The sequence below is a fragment of the Onychomys torridus genome, chromosome 7 (assembly GCF_903995425.1).
Source record: "Onychomys torridus chromosome 7, mOncTor1.1, whole genome shotgun sequence".
NCBI lineage: Eukaryota > Metazoa > Chordata > Mammalia > Rodentia > Cricetidae > Onychomys > Onychomys torridus.
Window position 1 is genome coordinate 69,004,442 of NC_050449.1, and position 22,644 is coordinate 69,027,085.

At 45.5% G+C, this 22,644-nt stretch overlaps 1 protein-coding gene across 3 annotated transcripts in view; it reads right to left on the reverse strand.

Moving 5' to 3' along the window:
- Window positions 1–22,644, reverse strand: part of Tmod2 (tropomodulin 2) — a 41,919-nt gene that overhangs the window by 14,727 nt on the left and 4,548 nt on the right. For 2 of the 3 annotated variants that reach the window (XM_036192864.1, XM_036192862.1), the window contains exons 2-5: window positions 12,524–12,717; window positions 9,655–9,811; window positions 6,070–6,192; window positions 1,584–1,670 (exon numbers count right to left, since the gene is read on the reverse strand). In XM_036192864.1, coding sequence (XP_036048757.1) covers window positions 1,584–1,670; window positions 6,070–6,192; window positions 9,655–9,811; window positions 12,524–12,649 — 493 coding nt within the window. In that variant the 5' untranslated portion in view covers window positions 12,650–12,717. Of the gene's footprint in view, window positions 1–1,583; window positions 1,671–6,069; window positions 6,193–9,654; window positions 9,812–12,523; window positions 12,718–12,808; window positions 12,855–22,644 lie in introns of those variants that run through there. The other variant, XM_036192863.1, reaches the window with a different exon arrangement.

A 22,644-nucleotide genomic window follows, 5' to 3' on the forward strand; every position in this document is an offset into this window, starting at 1 on the left:
TTTTAATTAGTGCAAGAGGGCTTCTATAAAATTGGAGATGATTTCCCCAGAACTCACGGTTCTTTCCTGTGTAGTCTAACACTCCAATATCAACGATAGTAAGTTGATTCTCACTGAGCAGACAGGGCAGTGGTGCGTCTCTGGGTTAGTTTTCAAGGAAGATGCTTTTCAGCCCCCATGAGGCAACTCAGTGGCTAACACTGCATGAAGTTAAACTACAGAAGGCCCTGGAGCAAACTCCAACCCCCAAGACATCCACTGGCAGCTACTACTGCACCACATGGACTTTCTCCACACTATCTTCACCAGACCATAGGGTGGGTCTAAGGTGCAAAAATGGGCACCATAATGAATCTTTTCATTTCCCAAACCCGTTCTAAAATTTTTGTGTGATACTGAGACTTGAACCCAGGACCTGCTCAAAGCATATGTTCTACTACTGAGCTAGCCTTTATCCTTAGTTCCCAAATATTAATACCCCTCTGTTCTTTGATCACTGCCTTCCTCCAATTTCCATTTTGCAGCTTTAGCTTTGAGAAAGGTATGGAAAGACCAAGGGATAGAAAAGAAGGATGAAAACCATCTTAAAAGCAGTTATTGGGGGTGGGAGACATGGCTCAGTAGTTAAGAGTACTTGCTACTCTTACAGAGGACCAGAGTTCAGTTCCAATCGCCCTCAACGTGGCTCCCAAACATCAGTCCAGTTTCAGGGATCTGAAACTCTCTTCTGGTTTCCCTGGGCAGTGGATATACATGTGACACACACACGCACACACACACATTAAACAAAACACTTATAAAAATAATTAATAAATAAGTAAGTAAAAGAAATTACTTGAGCCAGATATAGTCAGTACATGCCTGTAATATCAGAATTTGGGAAACTGAGGCATGAGTATCATGAGTTTGAGGCCAGCCTACACAGTGAATTTCAGGCCTATCTCAAAATAAACAAACAGAAACCAAACAACAACACACACCAATTTATCAGAAAATATTTGGAGTGCATATAACACACAAAGGATTAATATTCTAATGTACAGAGAGCTCCCCCACCCCCACTCCAAGTCAGGGTTTCTCTGTGTGGCCCTGACTATCCTGGAACTCAGTCTGTAGACCAGGCTGGCCTTGAACTCAGAGATCTGCCTGCCTCGGACTCCCTAGTGCCGGGATTAAAGGCCACGGTATCCTTCATGCTTTCTGGGGGAAGTAGGTATTTAGATTCCAGTGACCAGCATCCGTTATCAAGACAGAAAGACCCTGGAATTCAAAGGGAACACCGTCAAGCTCCCCTTGTTTATTAAAATATCCCTTGAAACCTGAAACTATTTGTATCCTGAGCTGACTCTTCAAACTTATCAGGATCCTCCCCACCCCATGCCCCTGTGCCCTGGACCACCTGCTGTGAAATGTGTGTTCTGTGGTTCTAGCCACCCTGCCAGGCAGAGTGCCCACCATCAGCTTCTCCCCCGGGTTTGATTGCTCAGTGCCCAATGGTTCCTTCTAGAAGCAATGGGTCTCTCCTCTAGGCACAGACAGAGACTGTGAAGTTTCTCACACTCCCAGATTCCTGATCGACTTACTCCTTATAGGCCCCTTGTGACCTTTGCCATTGGTTGTTTCTTCATCAAACTTTGGATTGTTGAGCAAATTGTGGACTCCAAGGACAGCTGAAAATACAAGCAATAAAAACAAGCACTAAGTTTTGAGACACATATTAGGATGGCCACATGTTAATCTGCACCTTGGCAAATGATTCGTTATATAGCACGACGTCTCCAGGTTCCCTTTCCTGGCACAGTGTGTGGTGTGTGTACAGCATTCAATAAACTTGCTGCTAAAACCTCCCAAGACCATCAGTGAACTCTACATGCCTCTGTGTGTTTAAACGGGCAGGATCCTTCAGGAGCTGAGAAACAATGGTGCAGTCACATCTTCCAACCTCAGAAACACTGCTCAGTTCCTGTGCCCATCAGTCTTAACTGTCAATCTGGCACAATCTAAAGTCACCTGGAAAGAGTCTTAGTGAGGAATTATCTAGATTAACTGGCTGGCAGTCATGTCTTTGGGGGGTTGCCTTGATTACTGTTGATGTAGAAAGATCCAGCCCACTGTGTGCAGCACAACTTCTTGGGCTAGGCCCGGAACTGTGCCAGAGTGAAGAAAGCCAGCTGCACAGAGGCAGCAGCATCTGTGTTTATTTCTCTCTGCTCTTGGCTGTGGATGTGACGCAACTCAGGCCTTACTTTTCCGTTTTGACTTCCCCTCAATGATGGACCGTAACCTGGAAATGTAAGCAGAATAAATCCTTTCTGCCCTGTATTGCTTTTGATCAGGGTGTTTTATCATAACGAAAGAAATGAAACTAGAATATTCTCCTAGTTAAGTAAACCCAACATTCAGCTATTTGTTTGGTGTGTGTATGTGTGTGTGTGTGTGTGTGTGTGTGTGTGTGTGTGTGTGTGTTATTTTGTTTTCAGGGTCTCTTATTGTCCTGGATAGCCTGGAACTCACTTGTAGGCTAGGCTGACCTCAAACTCAGTGTGATTGTCCTGCCTCTGTTCCCAAATGCTATGATTACCCATAGGTGCCACCAGACCCACCTCCATTTAGTTTCCTTATCTGTAAAATAAAAAAGGTGGGATTCAAGCTAAGGATTTTGTTTTGTTTAAAGTCTCACTATGTAACCCAGGCTAGCCCGGAGCTCATCACATAGACCAGGCTGGCCTTACATTGGCAGTCCTCCTTCTTCTGCCTTCTGAGTATTGAAATTAACACTGTACCAACAAGACTGACTGAGTCTAAGGATTTTAAAGATCTGCTGTGATGTAGATCATTATGTTTTTTTTTTTCCCCTCCCTTAGAGGCAAAAGCAGAAAGGTTATGGTCTTCTTTCAGTAGAAAAAGGGAGTTGTCCTTTCTTCACCTTTGGAAAAGGAGGGCTTTTGGGAATAAACGGTTAGCTGAGCAGAACAAGGTCTCAGTCCCTGATGTTATATCAGAACTGGCACCAGGAAGCAGGCATTCAGGGAGCAACACTATGGGCAGATGCTGGACAGGTTGAAACAGATTTCCCTTCTAGTGAAATTGCTGGGGAGAGGCACAGGTCTCTGAGATTCTTGACTGGATCTACTATAAGCTACACTTCAGAAGGGAGGCGGCCAGCAAGGTACAAAGAAGGGCCAGGGGTTAAGCCAGGAAGAACAGGAGTAAGAGGAAGGTGTGTGATGGCCCACATCTGCACTTGAGAAGCCAAAGGATTCCGGGAGGTCGGTGTGGGGCTCTATAGAGAGTTCAAGATTCAAGGCCAGCCTGGACAGCCTACACTACATGGTCCATACCCCGATTTGAAAAAAAAACAAGGGCTGGGACTACAGCTCGGTGGTAGAGCACCTGTCTGGCACGCCCAAGGCCCTGGGTTCAATCCTTTGCACTGCAAACAGAGTAACAACAACAACAACAACAACAACAACAACGATGATCATGGAGTTCAGGGGGCGGGGCCTGGAGTACACAGAGTTTGAACTCCCGACTGCCACACCCTAACTGTGTGATCTGGGAAGCCACTGAAGGCCCACGGAGTCTGCCTCCTCATTAACCACAACTGATTGTTAACTTGATTAATGGCTAGGTTCGTAAGACACACTCAGGGGTTTCTGTGAGCATGTTTCCTGAGGGGGCTGACTAAGGGGAGAAGCCTTGCTCTGAATGTACCTGGCACCACCCCATGAGGGGACGAAAGGCGAAAAAGAAGATCCAGCCATTGTCACACCTTGGGACTGCTTGCTTTTCTACTTGCTGCCTTCCACACCAGCACGGGCAATGTTTCCACCCTCCTTATCTCCCCCAGTGGATATGAGCCCTTCCAACCACAGGTTATTTTCAGGCTTCTAGAAAAATCCACCAGAGAGAAGACGCCGCGAGTTCCACTGAGTGGAGGGAGTGTCTGAGCAGGGAGGGCACTGAGTGAGAGGAAACCAAGCAGTTTCTATCTGCATTATCTCCCTGGATTTATTACCTGGATTCTAGGCTCAGGCATCTTCAGAATGACTGCTTTTTTCCCCTTCCTTTCTCAAGTGTTTCCTGGGAATCAAGTCCCACTCTACCTTCTTTCTTTGGGCAATTCCAATAAAGCCTGTGAGGCAACCCTTGGGAAAGGCAGTAACTATGGAAGGACCTCTCCACAGTAACCACAGGGCCAAGATGCCCAGTCGCTGCAAAACACCTTCCTCACCAGGTAACTCGGATGCTACAGAGATCTCTGACCGACATACAGACATGTGAACCTGACGTCACCTACTGATATCCTCAGAGATGGATGAAAATGTGTGGAGATGACAGCCGCATAGAATAAGGCAGAGCAGGTACCCCCACAGGAAAGAGCTTTCTACATCCATCTTCTAGTGGAGTAAGAATCAGCCTTCTAGGGCTGGGAAGCAGCTAAGCCCATGAACAACTTCACTTGAAACCCCAGAACTTATGTAAGAAACAGGTGCGGATCGGGTGTGGTGGTGTGCACTTGTGGTCTCAGTACTGTGGAAGTAGAGTCAGGCTTTGGGCTCAACAAGTCAAGGCCCCTGCCACTCTACAGTGCAAGCCAGCTGGCCTGAGTCTGATCCTCAGAACCCACAGACAGGCAAACCAGGGACCCAGCTTCATAAAGTTGTCCCATGAACTTCACATATATACTGAGACTAGCCATGACTCCTGATCTTCCTGCCTCCACTTCCTGAATGTTGGGAATAAGAACACACACCACCACACCTAGCTCTTGTTTAGATTTTTTTTTTTTAAAGTCGGGGACTCACTATGTAGCCCATGCTACTCTAGCAATCAACTATGTTGCTCACCCATCCACATCACATACTTTCTTTTTTTTTTTTCTTTTCAGAAAGGACTTAGTTTGGGGGAGAGACTTGCTTTTCATTTCTTTTGTATCATTTGAGCTTTTTATAGAGACACGGTTGTTTGAATGCTAATGGCCACCATTGACTCATATGTTTGAATACTTGGTCCTTAGTTGGTGGAACTGTTTGGGAAGGATTGGGAGGTGTGGCCTTGTCAGAAAAGGTGTGTCATTGGGATAGGCTTTGAGGTTTCCCAAGACTCATTCCCAGGGTGCTGTCTCTCTGCCTCCTGCTCTCAGCTGTTCCTGCTGCCATGCCTTTGCCTCACCACCACAGACTCTGACCCTCTGAAACCCAAAGCTCATTAAAACACTTTCTTTTATAAGTTGCCTTGGTCATGGTGTTCTGTCACAGCAACAGAAAAGTTACTAATGCAATCTATGTGTAAAAGTCGATTAAAATAACAATCCTGTTACTGTTGTCATGATTGGGTTTGCTCAGGAAACTAGAAGGATAGCTGACCTGCTGGCATAAATCAGCTTGTAACGGCAATTATGAGGGAGACCAAGAACTCCACAGAAATGTGACCATGAGGCCAGCTGGTGATGGCGCACGTCTTTAATTCTAGCACTCAGGAGTTAGAAGCCAGCCTGGTCTACAGAGAGAGTTCTAGGACAGCCAGGGCTACACAGAAGAGCAAGTCTTTCAAAAAACAGAAACTAAAACAACCAAACAGAAAGAAACATGACCATGAAATGTGAAGTCTATAAGTTCATTTTAATGTGGAAGCTCCTGGGAGAGCATATAAGGATGTTATTTCATTCATTTTAAATTTTGTTTTCTTTCGAGACAGGATCTCAATTCTGTAGCCCAGGCTGGGCTCAGACTCACAATAATCCTCCTGTCTCAGTCTTTAGAGTGCTAGTGCTCCCATTTCAGGCATGGGTCACCATCCCTAGCTTGCAATTTTAATTCTTTAAGCTCTCAATACTATTTCAAATCTGTTCTCCTCCATTTATTATAGGAGTTTTGTAGGAGGGGCATCATCTGAACATGAGAATGGGTTAAGACATGGCTTGCTCAGCCACAGGATCCAGTCTTGATAAAACAGGGCTGCTGCTACCCCAGCAGCACAGTATTCACCAGCTACCAGAAGCTCCGAGGTTTGCACCAGGGGAGTGAGTGCACACCTGGAGGTCACCAGACAGCCCCAAGAACTAACCTGCAAGATCGTAGAGGTCAGAGTCGGAGGCGCTGGCCAAGGCTTCCTCCAGTTCTGGGTCCAGAGTCACTTTCTCTTCTTTAGGAGCTTCTACTGGCTTTTCTTTGGGGATAAACACTCTCCCTTTAAATTAGAAGAAAAACAAAGACAACCTTGTGCTGTGGAACAGTCTTTTTGTACACTATGACTATGTATTATCCTCATTGTTAATAATAAAGCTGATTGGCTGGTAGCTGGGCAGGAAGTATGGGCGGGACAACCAAACTAAGGAAGGGAGAAGAAGGATGGAGTCAGGAGTCACCAGCCAGACGCAGAGGAAGCAAGACAAGAATGCTGTACTGAGAAAAGGTACCAAGCCACGTGGCTAAACACAGATAAGAGTTATGGGTTAATTTAAGTGTAAGAGCTAGTCAGTAATCTGCCTGAGCTACCGGCCAAGCATTTGTAAGTAATATTAAGCCTCTGAGTGGTTATTTGGGAATTGGTGGGTGGGAGAGAACTGCCTGTTTACAACCATGCTATACTGCCTTATGGGTGGGGCTGCCAGATGGAACAGGAGAAGTAATGTTGGCATGAAAGACATGTATCATTGAGCTGTTCCATGTAATCGTTTGAGGTTCCTGAACTGCTGGGATGGAGCTGATCCTGCGTGGCAAGAGGAATCCTCCCCTGAGCCACGCTCATTTTAGCAGTTAAGCTTCTTCCTAATGGTGATAGTGTCCTCAACTTGACAGGGTCTAGAAAGTCTCTAGACACGTTTACGAGGGAGTTTCTAAATGTGGGTGGCTCCAATACGTGGGCTAGGATCCCAGAAAAGTCTCCATCGAGCCTCTGCGTTAGGCTTCTGCTGCCCTGCCCTCTCGGCCAGGGTGGGCTGCTGCACTCTTGAACCAGGGGTCCAACAGACCCAGCACCCCTTAAGTGCTTTGTCAGGCATTTTGTCCGAGCAAGGATAGAGTCACTGATCCACCAGCCATCTCCCAAGCTACAGGATGTGACCGTGGATACCCTTCATTCTCAGATAGCTCCAGCCTTCCATCCTAACCCCATCATCACAAGCCTCCTGCAGATTAACCTGGATCCAGCGGGTAATTCGAAGAGAAGAAATGAAAACACTTTCCCATTAATGTTCTGTCATGATCTAACACAGGATTTGGGGGGATTTTATTGAAGTTTTTTACCATTTAGTTTATGCTTGTCACAATTTGGTTAAGTCCAACAGCATTGTGTGACCATAGAAACAGCTCATATTCCACAGTCACCCACGGCTGTTTACCTGACTCATCACCGATCAGCTCTACTTTCTTAATTTCCTTCTCGGTGGCATGTGACCTGTCAGATGTGCACAGCACAGAGGGAGTGACAGGGATGACTCATGCTCAGTGCTGTTTTCCTTGCCCCTGAGTACAGGCTTAAAGACCACCTCACTGGAGCTCAGAGGAAGAAGTACCTCCTCCTCCAAGTCACGAAGTTCCACTGCGGGGTTCTCAGACTGATATAGGGGCTACACAACCACCAAAGTTAACAGCAAAATGATGAACAAGGTCACAGAGCTATGAAAGCAATGCCCGGGTGCCATAGCAGGAAAAGGGATGAACACAGAGAGGGGTCAGGGAAATCCGAGACCCTAGCATTTAAGCTGAGCGCCTCCTGATTAAAAAAAAAAAAAAAAATTGGGATATGGATGAGAGAGAAGAGCTGATGAGAAAATTAACTTGAGTTGGACAAGTTTGGGAAAATGAAGAAAGACACAACAGACTGAGGCTCAGCAAGGAAAGGAGAGCTGTGGTCAAGAGGCAGTGGAGGCTGGACCCATGCTGAGGTCAAGAGGCTAGACCCTTGCTGAGGTCAAGAGGCTAGACCCATGCTGAGGATGCAGCAAGAATTTGGGACACAATGTAGGAAGTATGCCTGAAGTTTCAGCATAGGAGGGAGGTAGAGTCAGGAACAGCATGAATTAGGAGCCTATTTAGGCAATGGAGAGGGAAGGGGGAAGGAGGAGGGGGGGGAAGGAGAATGAGGAAAGGGAGGTAAGGAGAAGGGAGGAGAGGGGAGGGAAATGTAGTAGAATATTATTTGAAGGGGTGTTACTTTTGCTTATGTTGCCTTGGTTTAACTCTGAAGCTGTGTTACTGTGCCTGTCTAAAACACCTGATGGCCTAATAAAGAACTGGCCAATAGCAAGGCAGGAGAAAGGATAGGCGGGGCTGGCAGGCAGAAAAAAATCTATAGAGGGAGACATCTGGGAGGAGAAAGATCTAAGATCTAGCAGCCAGAGGAGGGGCTAGCCACCCAGCTACACAGCCAGCCAGAGAGTAAGATTAAGATTTACAGAAGTAAGAGAATGGGAAAAACTCAGAGCTCGAAGATAGTTGGGATAATTTAAGATAAGGAAAGCTGGCTAGAAACAAGCCAAGCTAAGTCCGGGCATTCATAATTAAAAATAAGCTTCTGTGGTGATTTATTTGGGAGATGGGTGGCAGCCCTCCCCCGCAAAAAAGTAAAAAACCAAACAACAGGGAAAGAGAAGAGAGGAGAGGAGGAGAGGGGTAGGGATTCTAGCATGGACTTGCTCTCCGCAGCCTGCCCAGTTACAACCCCATGTTTCTTTTACTAGGTGACAAGCCTTCTGAGGGAAGATCAAGGTCTTATAGACCTGTGGGTCCAGGGTCTGCCATAGAGTTCTGCACATAGGTTCTTAGCAAATGCAAGGTGAATGGAAGACAGACAGGCTTTTCATCATAGCATCTAAGGTTAGGGAGTGGGGCTCTAACCACTCCAGAGAGCAGAGAGGCCTTGCCTAGCTTTCTGAGTTGATGGCACAAAAGGCTGAGGGAAACATCATTGCCTGTGTAGCTCATTCAGGTAGGACACCGCTTTACATTTTCAAAGCTTTTCCTTGAGACTTTGAAATATTTTTAACAGAATTAATTTCAGAACCATTATATCCCATGTATTCACCTAATCAATCACATATGCCGCCATCCTTTTTTTTTTTTTTTTTTAAAAAAAAACTAACGAACTTTCATTTTGAGAGTAGCATTAGGTTCATATCCCAATTAAGCAGAAAATTTTCATGTATCACCCCCACCCCAAACCTCCCCACTAGCATCCCACACTATAGTGTGGGCACTTGTGATAACCAACAAACCTGTAAAGGCCCACTGTCACCACCCAGGAGTTGTAATTTACCTTAGGGTTCACTCTGGGTGTTGTGTCTACCCATCACAGGATTCTTAAACACCACGTGTAGTTCATACGATTATTTCCTATTCCTAGGTCAACTTCCTTTGATTGATGCTCCATAATATGTGTGTGTGTGTGTGTGTGTGTGTGTGTATGTGTGTATATATGTATATATATATGTATTTATTTGTTTTTTCAAGACAGGGTTTCTCTGTGTAGTTTTTGGTGCCTGTCCCGGATCTCACTCTGTAGAGCAGGCTGGCCTTGAACTCCTGCCTGGCTCTGCCTCCCAAATGCTGGGATTAAAGATGTGCGCCGCCGCCGCTGCCACCACCACCCTGTTGCTCCATAATATGTTAAGGGTACTTTGTCCCAAGAGGTGCAGCCTGTGGGCCTTACCTTTCTTTTCTCCTGTGAAGGGCACGAAGTCCTCCCTGTCTTTCTGTTCCAAAGCCTCCTTTTCCAGGTACATGAGGAGGTGCTCTCGGTCGAATGGGCCAGTGGCTGCTTTCTGGGTCTGGTCTTTCTGTCGGAACCCAGCTGGGAGCATTGCACTCTGACAAGACAGATATGAGATGAAGGGAAGATGTGTGCTGGGCCGATTTGCTATTTCTTTACTCTTTTGCACTTGCTGTTAAATGGGAAAGTGTTGGGGGAGGGGGCACCTGTACCAGCTGAGGACAGCTCTAGGGATGTGTTATTCTAACTTCCTTTGCTAAAGGGAGGAAACCTGACCAGCTCAAGGGGTACAGTGACAGAAGTAGCAGCCTCTGGACCTTCTGCAGCTGCCTTCTAGAATGTGGAGGGGAAGGTCTTTCTGTGTCCATCATGATCTGCATTGGTCAGGTATGCATACAAGGGCTCCTAAGGCAGGGGTCTGGATGGCTACACTCACTTTCTTCTAAACTATCTCCTCCAGACACAACTAAGAGGTAAGGAAATATTATAGTATATGTCATATCTGCCTGAGTAAGATTCATTTATTTGTCTTTTGGAGACACAGTCTCATATAGCTCTGGCTGGCCTCAACCACGCTATGTAAGTGAGGCTGGCCTTCACTCCTGATGTTCCTGCCTCTACTCCTGAGTGCTGGGATTAAGAACATGTATCAAGATTATCAACATGTCCAGTTCTTGTTCTAGGTTTTTTTTTTTTTTTTCTTTTCCCAATAAAGTCTCACCACTAACACTGGCTGTCCTGGAACTCACTATGTAGATCAGGCTAGCCTTGAACTCTCACAGCTTCGCCTGCCTCTACCTCCCAAGTATTGGGATTAAAGGAGTGTGCCACTATGCCTGGCTTTATTTTAGATTTTTTAAGTCAAGGCCTCACTTTGTAGTCCATGCTGCCTTAGAACTCACTATGTTGCTCAGGCTTGACCTTAACTCACAATCTTCCTCAGCTTCCCAAGTGCTGGGATGATTGACGTGTGGCATTATATGACCACCTGCTCTGATTAAGCCCCAAGTTCTTTCCTTATATGCATAAAAATATTGTAATTAAATTAAATATCCAAAGTACCTGGTACAACAGAATGTCATATAAATAGTTTTATTTACTTACATCTTTCGAGTTAAATCACTAATTCAGATGCCTCTAATTTTAAGTTTAATATCATCAGGGCTGAAAAAAATACTTGCTAAAGAAACACCATAATGAACTACCGAGCTTTTTAAAAACTGACAAAAATATTAGAAAACCTCCCCAAATTTACTTGGTGTTATGAGGATAATCATCTACACACTGTCATAGAATTTCAAGTTATTTGTATATTTGAACAAAATAGTACCAGTTGTGGTAGCACATGCAATCCCAATACATTGGAGGTAGAGAAAGAACAGTAAGGATTTTGTCCTTAATTACGTCACCAGCCTGCAACAGTCCCAGGCTAAGAAGTGGGCGGGCCCTCTGTGCGTTCCTTTTCTCTCTTTCTGCTCTCTCCCCCTCTCTCCCTCTCCCCCTCTCTCTCCCTATCCCCCCTCCCTCTCTCTCCCAATAAAGCTCTAAAAAGGTAACCATGGCTTGTGAATCTTTCCATCAGTACACTCCGCCGCCAGCATGGCTGCTTTTGGCGGCAGCCAGCCGGAGTGTCACAAGTGTAACCAACAAGAACAATCAGAAATTCAAGGTTATCCTTGCATACATAATGAGTTTGAAGCTAGTCCCTGCTCCTCGAGACACTGTCTAAAAACACAAAAACATGGGTTGGGGATTTAGCTCAGTGGTAGAGTGCTTGCACTCCAGGAAAAAAAAAAATTCTGGGCTGGTTGTGATGTCACATATATTTAATCCCAGCACTTGGGAGGCAGAGGAGGGTGGATTTCTATGAGTTTGAGACTAGCCTGGGCTACATAGTGAGTTTCAGGCCACACAAGACTACATAGTGAGACCTGCTTAAAAAAAAAAAAAAAAAGTCTGGCTAGTGATGGTTCATGCCTGTAATTCCAACCAACACTTGGGACATTGAGAGGTAAAGACAGGAGAGATTCAAGGTCACCCTCAGCTATGTAGTGAGTTTGCAGCCCCGATAGGCTACAAGACCCTGTCTCAATAAACAACAACAACAAAAGAGTCTAGGGCTGTAGCTTAGTTGGTGGAGACCTTGCTTCAGCTACATAAAATTCCAGTGTTAAAGTTAAAGTGTTAACACACTGATAGCTGTAATCCCAGCACTGGGGAAGTGGAGGCAGGAAGATCAGGAGTGCAAGGTCATCCTCAGCTACACAGTAAGTTCTGACAGCCTGGAGTACAGGAGACCTTATCTCAAAAAATGAAAACAATGATAAAAACCCAAACCAAAAGAAACTATTACTACAGAGGTGTTTTCAACAGCACCTCGGACATTACCAGTGTGGGATCCTGTGCGGGTCACTCTCGAAAGTGTGCCTTCTAGTTATGAAAAGAAGCTAATACCATTCATTTCCCCCAAGGACTCTTGGGTCTAGCCAAGGATCTGACACTTGGAAAATACTTGGTAAGGTTTGTTCTCTTTGCTCCCCCAAGTCCTATGATAAACCAGACCATTTTTTTCCCCCAATGGAAAACACTCTTGCATCATCTACCGTGAACTAGTTTTTGAGGAACACACTTGTCATTTCTCATTGTGGTGGCCCTGGGGCTCGCCATGGACTTGTAAAAGTGGCTCAGCAGCAATGGAGCAGAGCCCAGAATTCTGCACTGGGGCGGCAGGCACTTCGGCGGCGGCAATTGCTGCCCCTTTCCTCCGGTGCTCTCATTAAGCACCCCACTCCGGTTCCACACCACAAACCTCGGGATCTAGGTCATCTAGAACATTTTCCAGCTGTTTCAGCTCCTCTTCTGAGAGTTTGCCAAGAAGCTCGTCCTCATCGATGTTCTTGTATTTCTCCAGCTCCTTTTGAAAGGGGAGCGCCATGGTTTCGGAGAGGCACCTTCCTCAGGCACGTTCAAGTGGGCCAGCTTCCCCGGGCCTTCACACTACCGCTGTTAAAAGAGCAATATTGTCATCTCTCCTTACCGTTACGCTGGCAATGGATTCTACTGCACAGAAGATTCCTCTAGAAGACAGCATTACCTTGACTTCCAGAGCAGAGTACAGCCCGCGATATTTGCACACACGGCCTTATTTCAATTATTTTTTTCCCCTTTAGGGCAACTCTGTAAAGAAGCCTGCAAGATACCATCACTTGATTTTACAGACTACGATTGAGCTGGAGGTGACAGAGACCTGGCGATGATGGGATGTGTGCCTGGCTTCTGGTTCCCAGGGGAGTGAGTGCTTTTCCATTCTACTATAAGACTTCTCCCAGCTTCCCATTGAAAACCAGCGAAGAACAATGACTAATTGTATGGCAGTTGTAAGCAGCATACTTGTGCCCTTTCAGGATCGAGAGTGCTGTGAAGAACACAGAATGGGATTCATTCAGGGAAGAGTTTAGAGGCTGCGTGTAAGAACACATCGTCCCATAACTCGTCCAATGAAACCAAGAGACGTTCTCAAGCCCTGGCCCCATAGTTACTCTCTCTGCTCCTCTTTCTCCTCCTTTATCAATTTCTATTTTCTTTAAAATGATGTCTTTGAGAGTATTTTAATAGTATATTTTATTATTTGAAAGTTCTCACCTTTAAATAATGTCTTTTTTTTTTTTTGAGCTGAGGATCGAACCCAGGGCCTTGCGCTTGCTAGGCAAGCGCTCTACCACTGAGCTAAGTCCCCAGCCCTAAATAATGTCTTTTGATAGTATCCACCCACTACTATAACCCTCCAACACTTTGTGCCCTGTACCCCATCTCCCTCCCAGCTTAATGTCCCTTTCTATTATGGTTGTTATTGCTTCTGTAGCCATTCTCCTTAATTTTTCTTTCTTTATATCCCTAAAATATTCTCTTTCAGCCCCCCCATCCCTCTGAAATGCTTCATTCTTTTTTTTTTTTTTTTTCTTTTCAAAACAGGGTTTCTCTGTGTAGCTTTGGAGCCTGTCCTGGATCTCACTCTGTAGACCAGGCTGGCCTCGAACTCACAGAGATCCGCCTGCCGCTGCCTCCCGAGTGCTGGGATTAAAGGCGTGTGCCACCACCATCCAACTTTGAAATGCTTCATTCTTAAACTTTCACACCAAATGCAGGTTTTACTCAGTCTCTTGCAGACAATTCCACAGATCTTCCCTAGCAAGACAACTCTGCATTCAGTCCAGTCAGCTCTTCCAAGACATTGAGTGTCAGCTGTCTACCTGCTACTGCCAAGGGCGGTTCTAGAAAAGTCCCCTCAGGAAGGTCACAGCTCACCGAGACAGTCACACAAACGGCAATAATACCGTGTGATACGTTACAATAATGTCTGAAGTGGGAGTCACTCCAAAGAGAGACTGTCATCGACCCTTGAAGGAAGAGGTCCTAAGGAGGACACGGGCGTGAAAAGCCATCTAGCACAGAGAAGAGGATACGCAGAGGGACAGGACAGGAAAGCATGTGATGGGCTGGAGTGGCTTGGAGGAGGATTTGTGGAGGGGGGAAATGGGACATCCGTAAAGGAGCTTCTTTACGGGCTGCGCTAAGGGACCTGGATCTTACCGAGCTACATCCCCAGTCCCTAAATTAAGGGCCTATCATAGGGAAAGCATTCCAAATCATCCCAGTGGGCACAATTTACTCCAGAGTACTAAGGTGACGGAAGAGGAAGGCAAGAGGCCATGGCAGGGACAGAAGGTCAGCACATCATGGTTTTCGACTTTGGAGGTGCAGGAGAGGCCATGAGAAGAGGACTGGGGGACTCCGGGTGTTGGAAAGGGTTAGGACCCCCCACCCCACCCCCGTAGCCTTCAGAGAGTAGCAAGGTCCCACTGACACCAGCGAGACCCATTTGGGTCTCTAACTTCTGAAGCGGCAACACATTCACACTTGTCGTAAGCAACGGAGTTTGCTCATTGTCACAGCAACAGAAACTAATATACTCTCCCCCAAACACTCTCATGTCCAGGGGGACTGCTGTAGAATAGCCCGCTCATCCCTCCATTTCTGCTCTCCACTCTGCTGTGGCCCAGGAGGTGTTGTCTACCTAGACTGCACCTGGGCTCCTGTCCTTCCTGGCTCCTGCTGTTTGACCCACAGGAGGCAACCAGCGGCAAAGCAGGGGACACAGGGGCATTCCAGAAGAGCCTGTCACCCCACAGGCCACCCTCTTTTGCTGGCTTTGGGCCTTGGGGTGGGAAAGGGTCTCTGTTATGACTCTTGCCAGATTTCTGCCTCCTTGTTTCTCTAAAGCTTCCTACGTCCTTGTAAATAGCCTCTTTATCAAAACCTTCTCAAGCTATTTGGTCTGAGCCCACCCTCTGTTTCTTGTCGGGAGGTTGGCAGATGTGGCACCATTGCTTGGAATGTCCCTTTTTTCTCTTTGTGCTCTGTTTCTGAGGCCTGGCCGAGATCCCAAGCTCTGCAGGACCACAGGACTTGAGAGTGAAGGGACATTCAGCCCGGCTCCTGCTTTCCCTCATCACTCTCCTCTCGGTCTCTTTTCAGGTTCTCTTCCTTCTCCTTAAGTGCTGGTATTCTTCAAAATCTTGTCTTAGAAGTTATTTTCTCATCCCTCACCAAGGGTGCTTACTTACCTTGAAATTTTAATTATTTTAGTTATTTCTATTTTTTTATTAAATTTGAAATTTTAATTATTCTCTATATTCTGCTAACTCTGAAATCTGTATTTGGATCCTGAGGACCAGATCTGAGTTACCTAACCAAAAACCCTTCCTTGGCTAGATTCTTAAAATCTTCCCTCAAACCCTTAAAATTTGTGAGAAGAGCTCTTCTTGCCTGCCTGTTCCTCCTCTAGAATTTCAAGAAGTTCTTTCAGAAACCAGGGTGTCCTCCTTGACATTTTTCCTTCACCTCCTTTCTACCTACTAATCACCAAATCCTAACCTCACAGAGTGATGAGGAGAACTCATCTACTTCTCCATCCATGCCCAGCCCTCGACCTTCTGATCATTCTACACACAGTGGTCAAAGTGATTTTTTTTCCCCAGACAGGGTTTCTCTGTGTAGTTTTGGTGCCTGTCCTGGATCTCACTTTATAGACCAGGCTGGCCTCGAACTCAAAGAGATCTGCCTCCCAAGTGCTGGAATTAAAGGCGTGTGCCACCGCCACCTGGCAGTGATTTTTTTTTTTTTTGGTACTGGTTTTATTTCATTCTTTTAAGATCCCCCAGTGGCTTCTCATTGTCCCAAAGATAAAGTTCAAATTCACACTCTGGCCTCTGTAGTGCCATTTTTCTTTCTGCATTGCATTCCCAATGTTCTCCTGGACCACCTCCAATTCCTGGCTCATTTATGTGCCCTTTGCTCAAAGCCTAAGAAGCCTTACTCCAAGCCCACCTCTGCTGACTCTGCCATGGACTCATCTTCCAGTCTCTATGTGAGCTCCATTTCCTCCATCAGCTCAGACCCTGAGTCAAAATCTGGGTCACGTGCTGCCCCCACGGTACTCCTCCGATTGCAATTTGGCTTCAGCACAATTACTCACTGATCTCGGTGAGGGCGGGGACTATATAACTTTTATTCACCAATAAAATCTTGGCTCCCAGCACAGATCTTGACTCAGAGTAGACATCCAATAAATACAGATGTCAAAGGAAGGACATAAGCTCAGAGTAGTGAGGTGGCCATAGGTCCAGAGACCCGCCCCCAGCACCCCATCACCCCCACCCCTCCTGGAGCCTGCTGAGATCAGCTAAGCCCACAGAAGTTGCTCTGCTCCCTGAATTGACTTTGTCTGTAATGAAGCTCACACTGAGACTGGAAGATGAGTCAGGCAGAGTCAGTGAGGGGTGGGCTTCGAGTCACCCATTTAAAATCCACCACTTGCCATCTTTCACATGTTACTATGCAGTTCTCTCTCCAGTTACCACAACCAGCCCCCCTCCCCCCACCCCCTCCAGAAAACAAGGACCATATTCTCGACGCTCCTGGGTTTCTCAAACTCAGGCATGGTCATTCAACAAACTTCTATTGAAAGCCCGCCTTTTACAAACACTGCTGAGACATAGCAGTGGACAAAATAGATGGTTCTCTGGGTGCTGGCTGAGCCTATAATTCACAAGGAAAAGATCATTAAGTAATAATTTAACCATCAAATCATCGTGCTGGTCAAAGCCAAGGTCACATTCTAAAGCATAGGGCCAGGGGGTCTCAGAGCCAGAGGAGGAAAAAAAGTAGTATGTATTGAGTGCAACACTGACAGGAGATCTGAGGAGAGCCTAGCTGTTACTATTATTATGGTGGAGTTTTTGTTTTTGTTTTTGTTTTTGTTTTGTTTGAGGCAGGGTCTCACACTGTAGCCTAGGCTAGTCAGGAAATCACTGTTTAGCCTAGGGCTGGCCTCAAACTTATTGCAATCCTTCTTCAGCCTCCTAAGTGTTTGACTATAGGCATATATAACCAAACCCAGCTATTTATTATTATTATTATTATTATTATTATTATTATTATTATTATTTTACTATTTCTGAGGCAGAGACAGGAGAATTGACACAAGTTTGAGGTCAGCCTGGTCTACATAGTAAGAGTCCCATCTCAAAACCAAACCAAACCCCTACAACATATGTAGGTGTGCTGTAGGGAAGAATCCAGCCTTCTCGTAGCCTCTAACGTCAAATCCCTGATTTCCCAGTGCTTGGCTAGCCTGCTGTACCCCACCCAGGCCCTGCTGGGTTCACTTTTGTTTCCCTCTCGGGAGTGATGAGGCAGTGGAAAGTTTGCAAAGTGCTGCCACAGCCTCGCCTCCAGCAGGGTGTCTGTCCCATGGCAAACATTCAACACGCAACAGGATACGAATGCACACACCGGAATGGAGCCTGTGCCTCTGAGGCTTCCAGAAGCCCAGGTGGGCAAACACAGAGCCTATTGGCCAAATGGAAAATAGGCTCAGCAGGGAGCTGAAGGAAGCGGCTCTTCCTGTTACCCAGAAACCCAAGCCTTGGGAAGGAAAATTAAGAGCGTGGTGTTCTGTGCTTCTTTTTCCACTGTCTTGTTAATATAACTATGCTGAGAAAGAGGAACATCAGCTACAATATTCTCTCTACACAAAGACAGACCAAACTCCAGACTGCTGCTGCTGACTTATTTCTGTGTCAGTAAATGACATTAATCTTCATTTGTTTAATATACCTTCATTTTTTCACCATACTTGAGATTTGCACAAGAGTCAAATCTCATTGCCTAAAACTAACCAACCGAACAACACCAGTTTATCAAAGGCCCTCCAACAAAGCGTGCACTGATCCTGCAATTAATTCATCTCTATTTTTTTTTTTCCCTGGGTTGGGATGAGACAGGCTCTCACTATATAGCCTTGGCTGGCTTTTGGAACTCACACTGTAGCCCAGGCTGGCTCCAATATCACAGAGATCTTCCTGCCTCTGCCTCCAGAGTGCTGGGACTAAAGGCAAGGGCCACCACACCTAGTCTTTAATTCATCTCTAGATGCTGGGCAAATATAAAGATGTTACAATTATAGCCTGTGTTTTGAAACCTAGCTATTGGAAGACAGGCCAGCAAAATCTTTTTCTTTGTTTCTAATTGCCAAGAAGCCAGGCATGGAGGTGCAGGCCTGAAATCCCAGCATTCAGAGGTGGAGGCCAGAAGATCAGGAGTTCAAGGCTAGGCTCAGATATACAGTGAGTTGAAGGACAACTTGGGCTACATGAGACTCTGTCTTTCTCTAAGAAATAACCATCAGAGGATGAAAGACACAGAACATAAGATAGGGAAAATTTCTGGCAAAAATTACAGCAAGGCAGAGGGGCAGAGAGGGCAAAAGGGCAGTGAGGGCATGACCCTACCAGAGTCACGGTGTTTTTTCTAGCCGAGACTGTTCGCTCTTATTGCATAATTGTATAGCACAAAAACTGTCAGATTTTCTTTTTCAGCTTGAAAACAGTCCCCTTTTATAACAATGAACCCACAAAAGAAGGTTCCTTTATAGCCTGGAGAGCACAGAAGGCCTTGTAGCATTGGCTGGGAGCTTAAAGCGATAGACCCAAAAGCACAGAAGACTGAGAACAAGCCTTGAGGTAGCCAGCCCGAAGCCTCCCGAGGCAGACACACATGAAACTGATGGCCTGTTCTCTGGCCACACATTGCTTTGCCACAGGGCAGTATTCAGAGAAATGCATCATCAGGCAATTTTGTATTGTGCTAACATTATAATGTCATACATGGTCTGAAGATAGAGCTACAACAAATCAGGTGATGTAATTCATAGAATCCCCGTCATGCATGTTTTCCACTGTTGACTGAGACATCACATGACTATATTTCTCTTGTGAGATGTGGGTGATACTTGGGTCATTAATGTATTGTGAGGGATTGTATAGTACCCAGTTCACACAAGCCCTCACAGTTAATTCTTTCTTGTCTTTGGTCTAAGAGAAGTCCTATTTTGGAAGTATTCTTCCCCTTGCTTTCCTTATTAAGATTAAATATAGAGAAGCAGCATCATACAAGGGTCTTGAATTAGCACTATCAAGTGTAGTGAGCCTCCACGGTTAGTGGCTGTCCAAACTGATGTAGACTTCCACCTGGGCAATAACCAAGACTTCTGAGCTGGGGCAGAAGCTCTTTCATGTGGAGGTGTTATGGCCTTCCCATGCTACCTCTTGCTTCCTAATTTTCTTGGTCGATCCTATGTCCCACTGCTGCATGTCCCTTGTGGTTAGGCTCTATTTCCTGACAAATTCCCATTTCTTTTTCCCATTGTGCCCCTCTTTTTCCCTACGGAGACATGGTTTTTTGCCATGTAGTCCTGGAAGGTCTGGAGCTCACTAGGGGCCAGGTTAGCCTTTTCTTTGTTAGTCCTAGTGACTAGAGGGGGTGAACCACCATGCCTCACTGAATTCCCACTTCTGTATTTTGGCCTTTCTGGTTTTTAACTGTCAGCTGCTGGTGTTTTTGTTTTTTTGTTCTGTTATTACTTTAAATATTAACTCATTTTTATTTTGTGTATGGGTATTTTTGCCTGCATGTATATTTGTGGGCCATGTGTGTGTACGGTGTCCGAGGACATCAGAAGGTGTTGGATCATCTGGAAATGAAGTTATAGTTATTAGCTGCCATGTGGGTACTGGAAATCTAACCCAGGTCCTCTGCAAGAGCAAAAAGTGCTCTAACGGCTGAGCCAAGCAAAAAGTGCTCTAACTGCTGAGCCATTTCCTCAGCCCTATCACCATCACCATCACCATCAAGAGGAGAGGAGAGTATCTCATGTAGCTCTTGCTGGCCTTGAATGCCTAATCCTCTTGCCTCATCTCCCAAGGCTGAGATTACAGGTGTAGGCCACCTGCCCCGGTTTCATGCTGGTTTTAATGTTCCTCATCATGATAGTGGGAATTAAGGACTTCTAATTTCCTGACAGCACGGGTTTCCTGTTTTTGTCCTCTGAGTCATCTCTTTTCCTGGCTTCCGCCTGCTCTTGGACGCTTCAATCTACCTTTTCTTTGGCACTGATCAGCTAAATTTTGATTTCTGCCATGTTATGATCTGTGGGCGCTCTGTGCAACCTGACGCAGGATTGCTTACAAACTGACTCAGGATGATAGGTAGGCTGTTCAGCAACTGGTGTGTAATGGCACTGCCAATTAGAACGGCTGTCTATAAACAAGGGTGCTGTCTGGCTCCATCCACACTGAGTACATGGTAGCCATGCTCATTCAGCTCAGTCCTCCAACTGCTCTCCTAAGAGGCCTCTTGGTTCTTCCTTAGTGCTGGTGCCCCAGTTGTGTGCTATTGTCACGTCCAGGCTTGGTAGAGCTGGTCTAGGAACTCCTGTCACTGACACTCACAGTCCTAGAATCAACCTTTCGACAACCTAGCTGCCACTAAGGGAATCAGGGAAACTGGTAATACACATGAAAGAAATAATTAGTAGGAAAGTCTGTCTTTTTTCTCTCTCTCTCTCTCTCTCTCTCTCTCTCTCTCTCTGTCTTTCTCTCTCTTTTTGCAGGGTGAATGGCAGACTTAAAACAGGCTCTCACTATGTAGAGGCTGGCCTGGAACTTGCTATTCAGCTCAGGCAGACCTTGAAATTGTGATCCTCCTGTATCAGCTTCCTGAGGGCTGAGATTACAACCATGTGCCACTATACCTGACAGACAGGGGAATCTTGATACTCAAACGGGAAGGTTGAAAATGTAAGAGCGAAAATATCAGTCAGCTAAAGCTCTCAGGAGGAATGTGCTGAAATATAGGACCTAGTTCAAAGAATCCTGATGGCTTTGGAGGGAGAAGAGCCAGTGCGGACTATGCCTCTCCCTTTACACAGCATCAACCGAGTGCTGTTTTCCAGACAGGGTCTCACTGTGTAGCCCTGGCTGTCCTGGACCTCACTCTGTAGACCAGGCTGGCCTCAAACTCACAGAGATCCACCTGCCTCTGCCTCCCAAGTGCTGGGATTAAAGGCATGCGCCACCATGTCCAGCACTATAATTGACTTTTTGGGGTACTAAAACTAAAAATTATTGATAATAAAAAATTAATCAGAAGGTTTTCTAGGAAGAAACAGATGAAATTAGACTGGGGTTAAGTGATCAATGAAAAATGGAAACTGAAATTTGAATTCTAACCTGCCAGGCAACAAGAAACACAAATGACAATATTTATGATCTACATACTTATGAGGGTGTTCTGGCCACTCACTCAATAATACACTGAAGGTAGGATTTCCAAAAGTTGATTCCAGTCAATGCTAGCTAGTTTTTCAAAATGTCCATATATATGCATATATAGTACATATAGTACATGAAGTATATACATTACATATATTATATAAGGTATAATATTTTGTACATAGCTTGGAAAACACTATATACAATGTTCTACAGATCCAAGAACTGTAACCCATGAAAAGCTCTGACCACAAAGAATAAACCAGCTTTCCTGGATCTGATTAGGTAGGTTTTGTTTTTTTTTCCTTGTAACACTAACAACATTCTAGACATTTAGAAGCATAACAGCTGAGAGAATCAGAGAACACACTCACGTATATCACCACAGACACATATCTGAGTAAATGTGCATGCTTTAAATGGCCATTTTCATACACACATGAGACCTAGTTATAGAAAAATTAACCTGGAACAAAAGGGGTCTGTATCAGAGTGCAGTTTCTTTCTTTCTTTCTTTCTTTCTTTCTTTCTTTCTTTCTTTCTTTCTTTCTTTCTCTCTCTCTCTCTCTCTCTCTCCCTCCCTCCCTCCCTCCCTCCCTCCCTCCCTCCCTCCCTCCCTCCCTTCCTTTCTCCCCTTTCTCCTTTTCTTCCCTTCCTTTATTTATTTATTTACATCTACACAGGATCTCACCCTGTAGCCTTCACTGGTCTGGAACTCACTATGTAGACCAGGCTAGCCTGGAACTCACTCACAATGTGAAGTAGGCCGGGCTGGAGCTTTTGATGAGCCTCCTATCTCTGCCTCCTGAGTGCTAGGAATGGGGGCATGAGCCACCACCACACCTGACGAGAATTGATTCTGCTCTTTCAGTCCGTGGTCAGAAGTCTTCTGCATGTGCCTTCTAGAAATTTCTCTGAACAAGGTATAGCCTATCAATCCATGTAACCTTTTACACAAGGTTACCGATGATTGACACACAAAAGGACTACGAGGGAATTCCATTATTAAGTTCTGTCGGGAACTAGACCAGTTAATTTCACTAGCACTTTCTCAAGTCAAAGTAAAACGAACGGCCACTGATGCTAGTGTATGTTCTCAAGCTTCCTTCCGTACTGTCACAGACCTCAGACGTGGAATGGAAAATGAACTACCCTAGCTATAGAACTTACTTTTTCAGATTCCCTTACATTCTGACACAGATCTCAGATATGGAAAGGAAAAAGACAGCTGGCCCTGGAAGCACAGGCCAGTTATCCA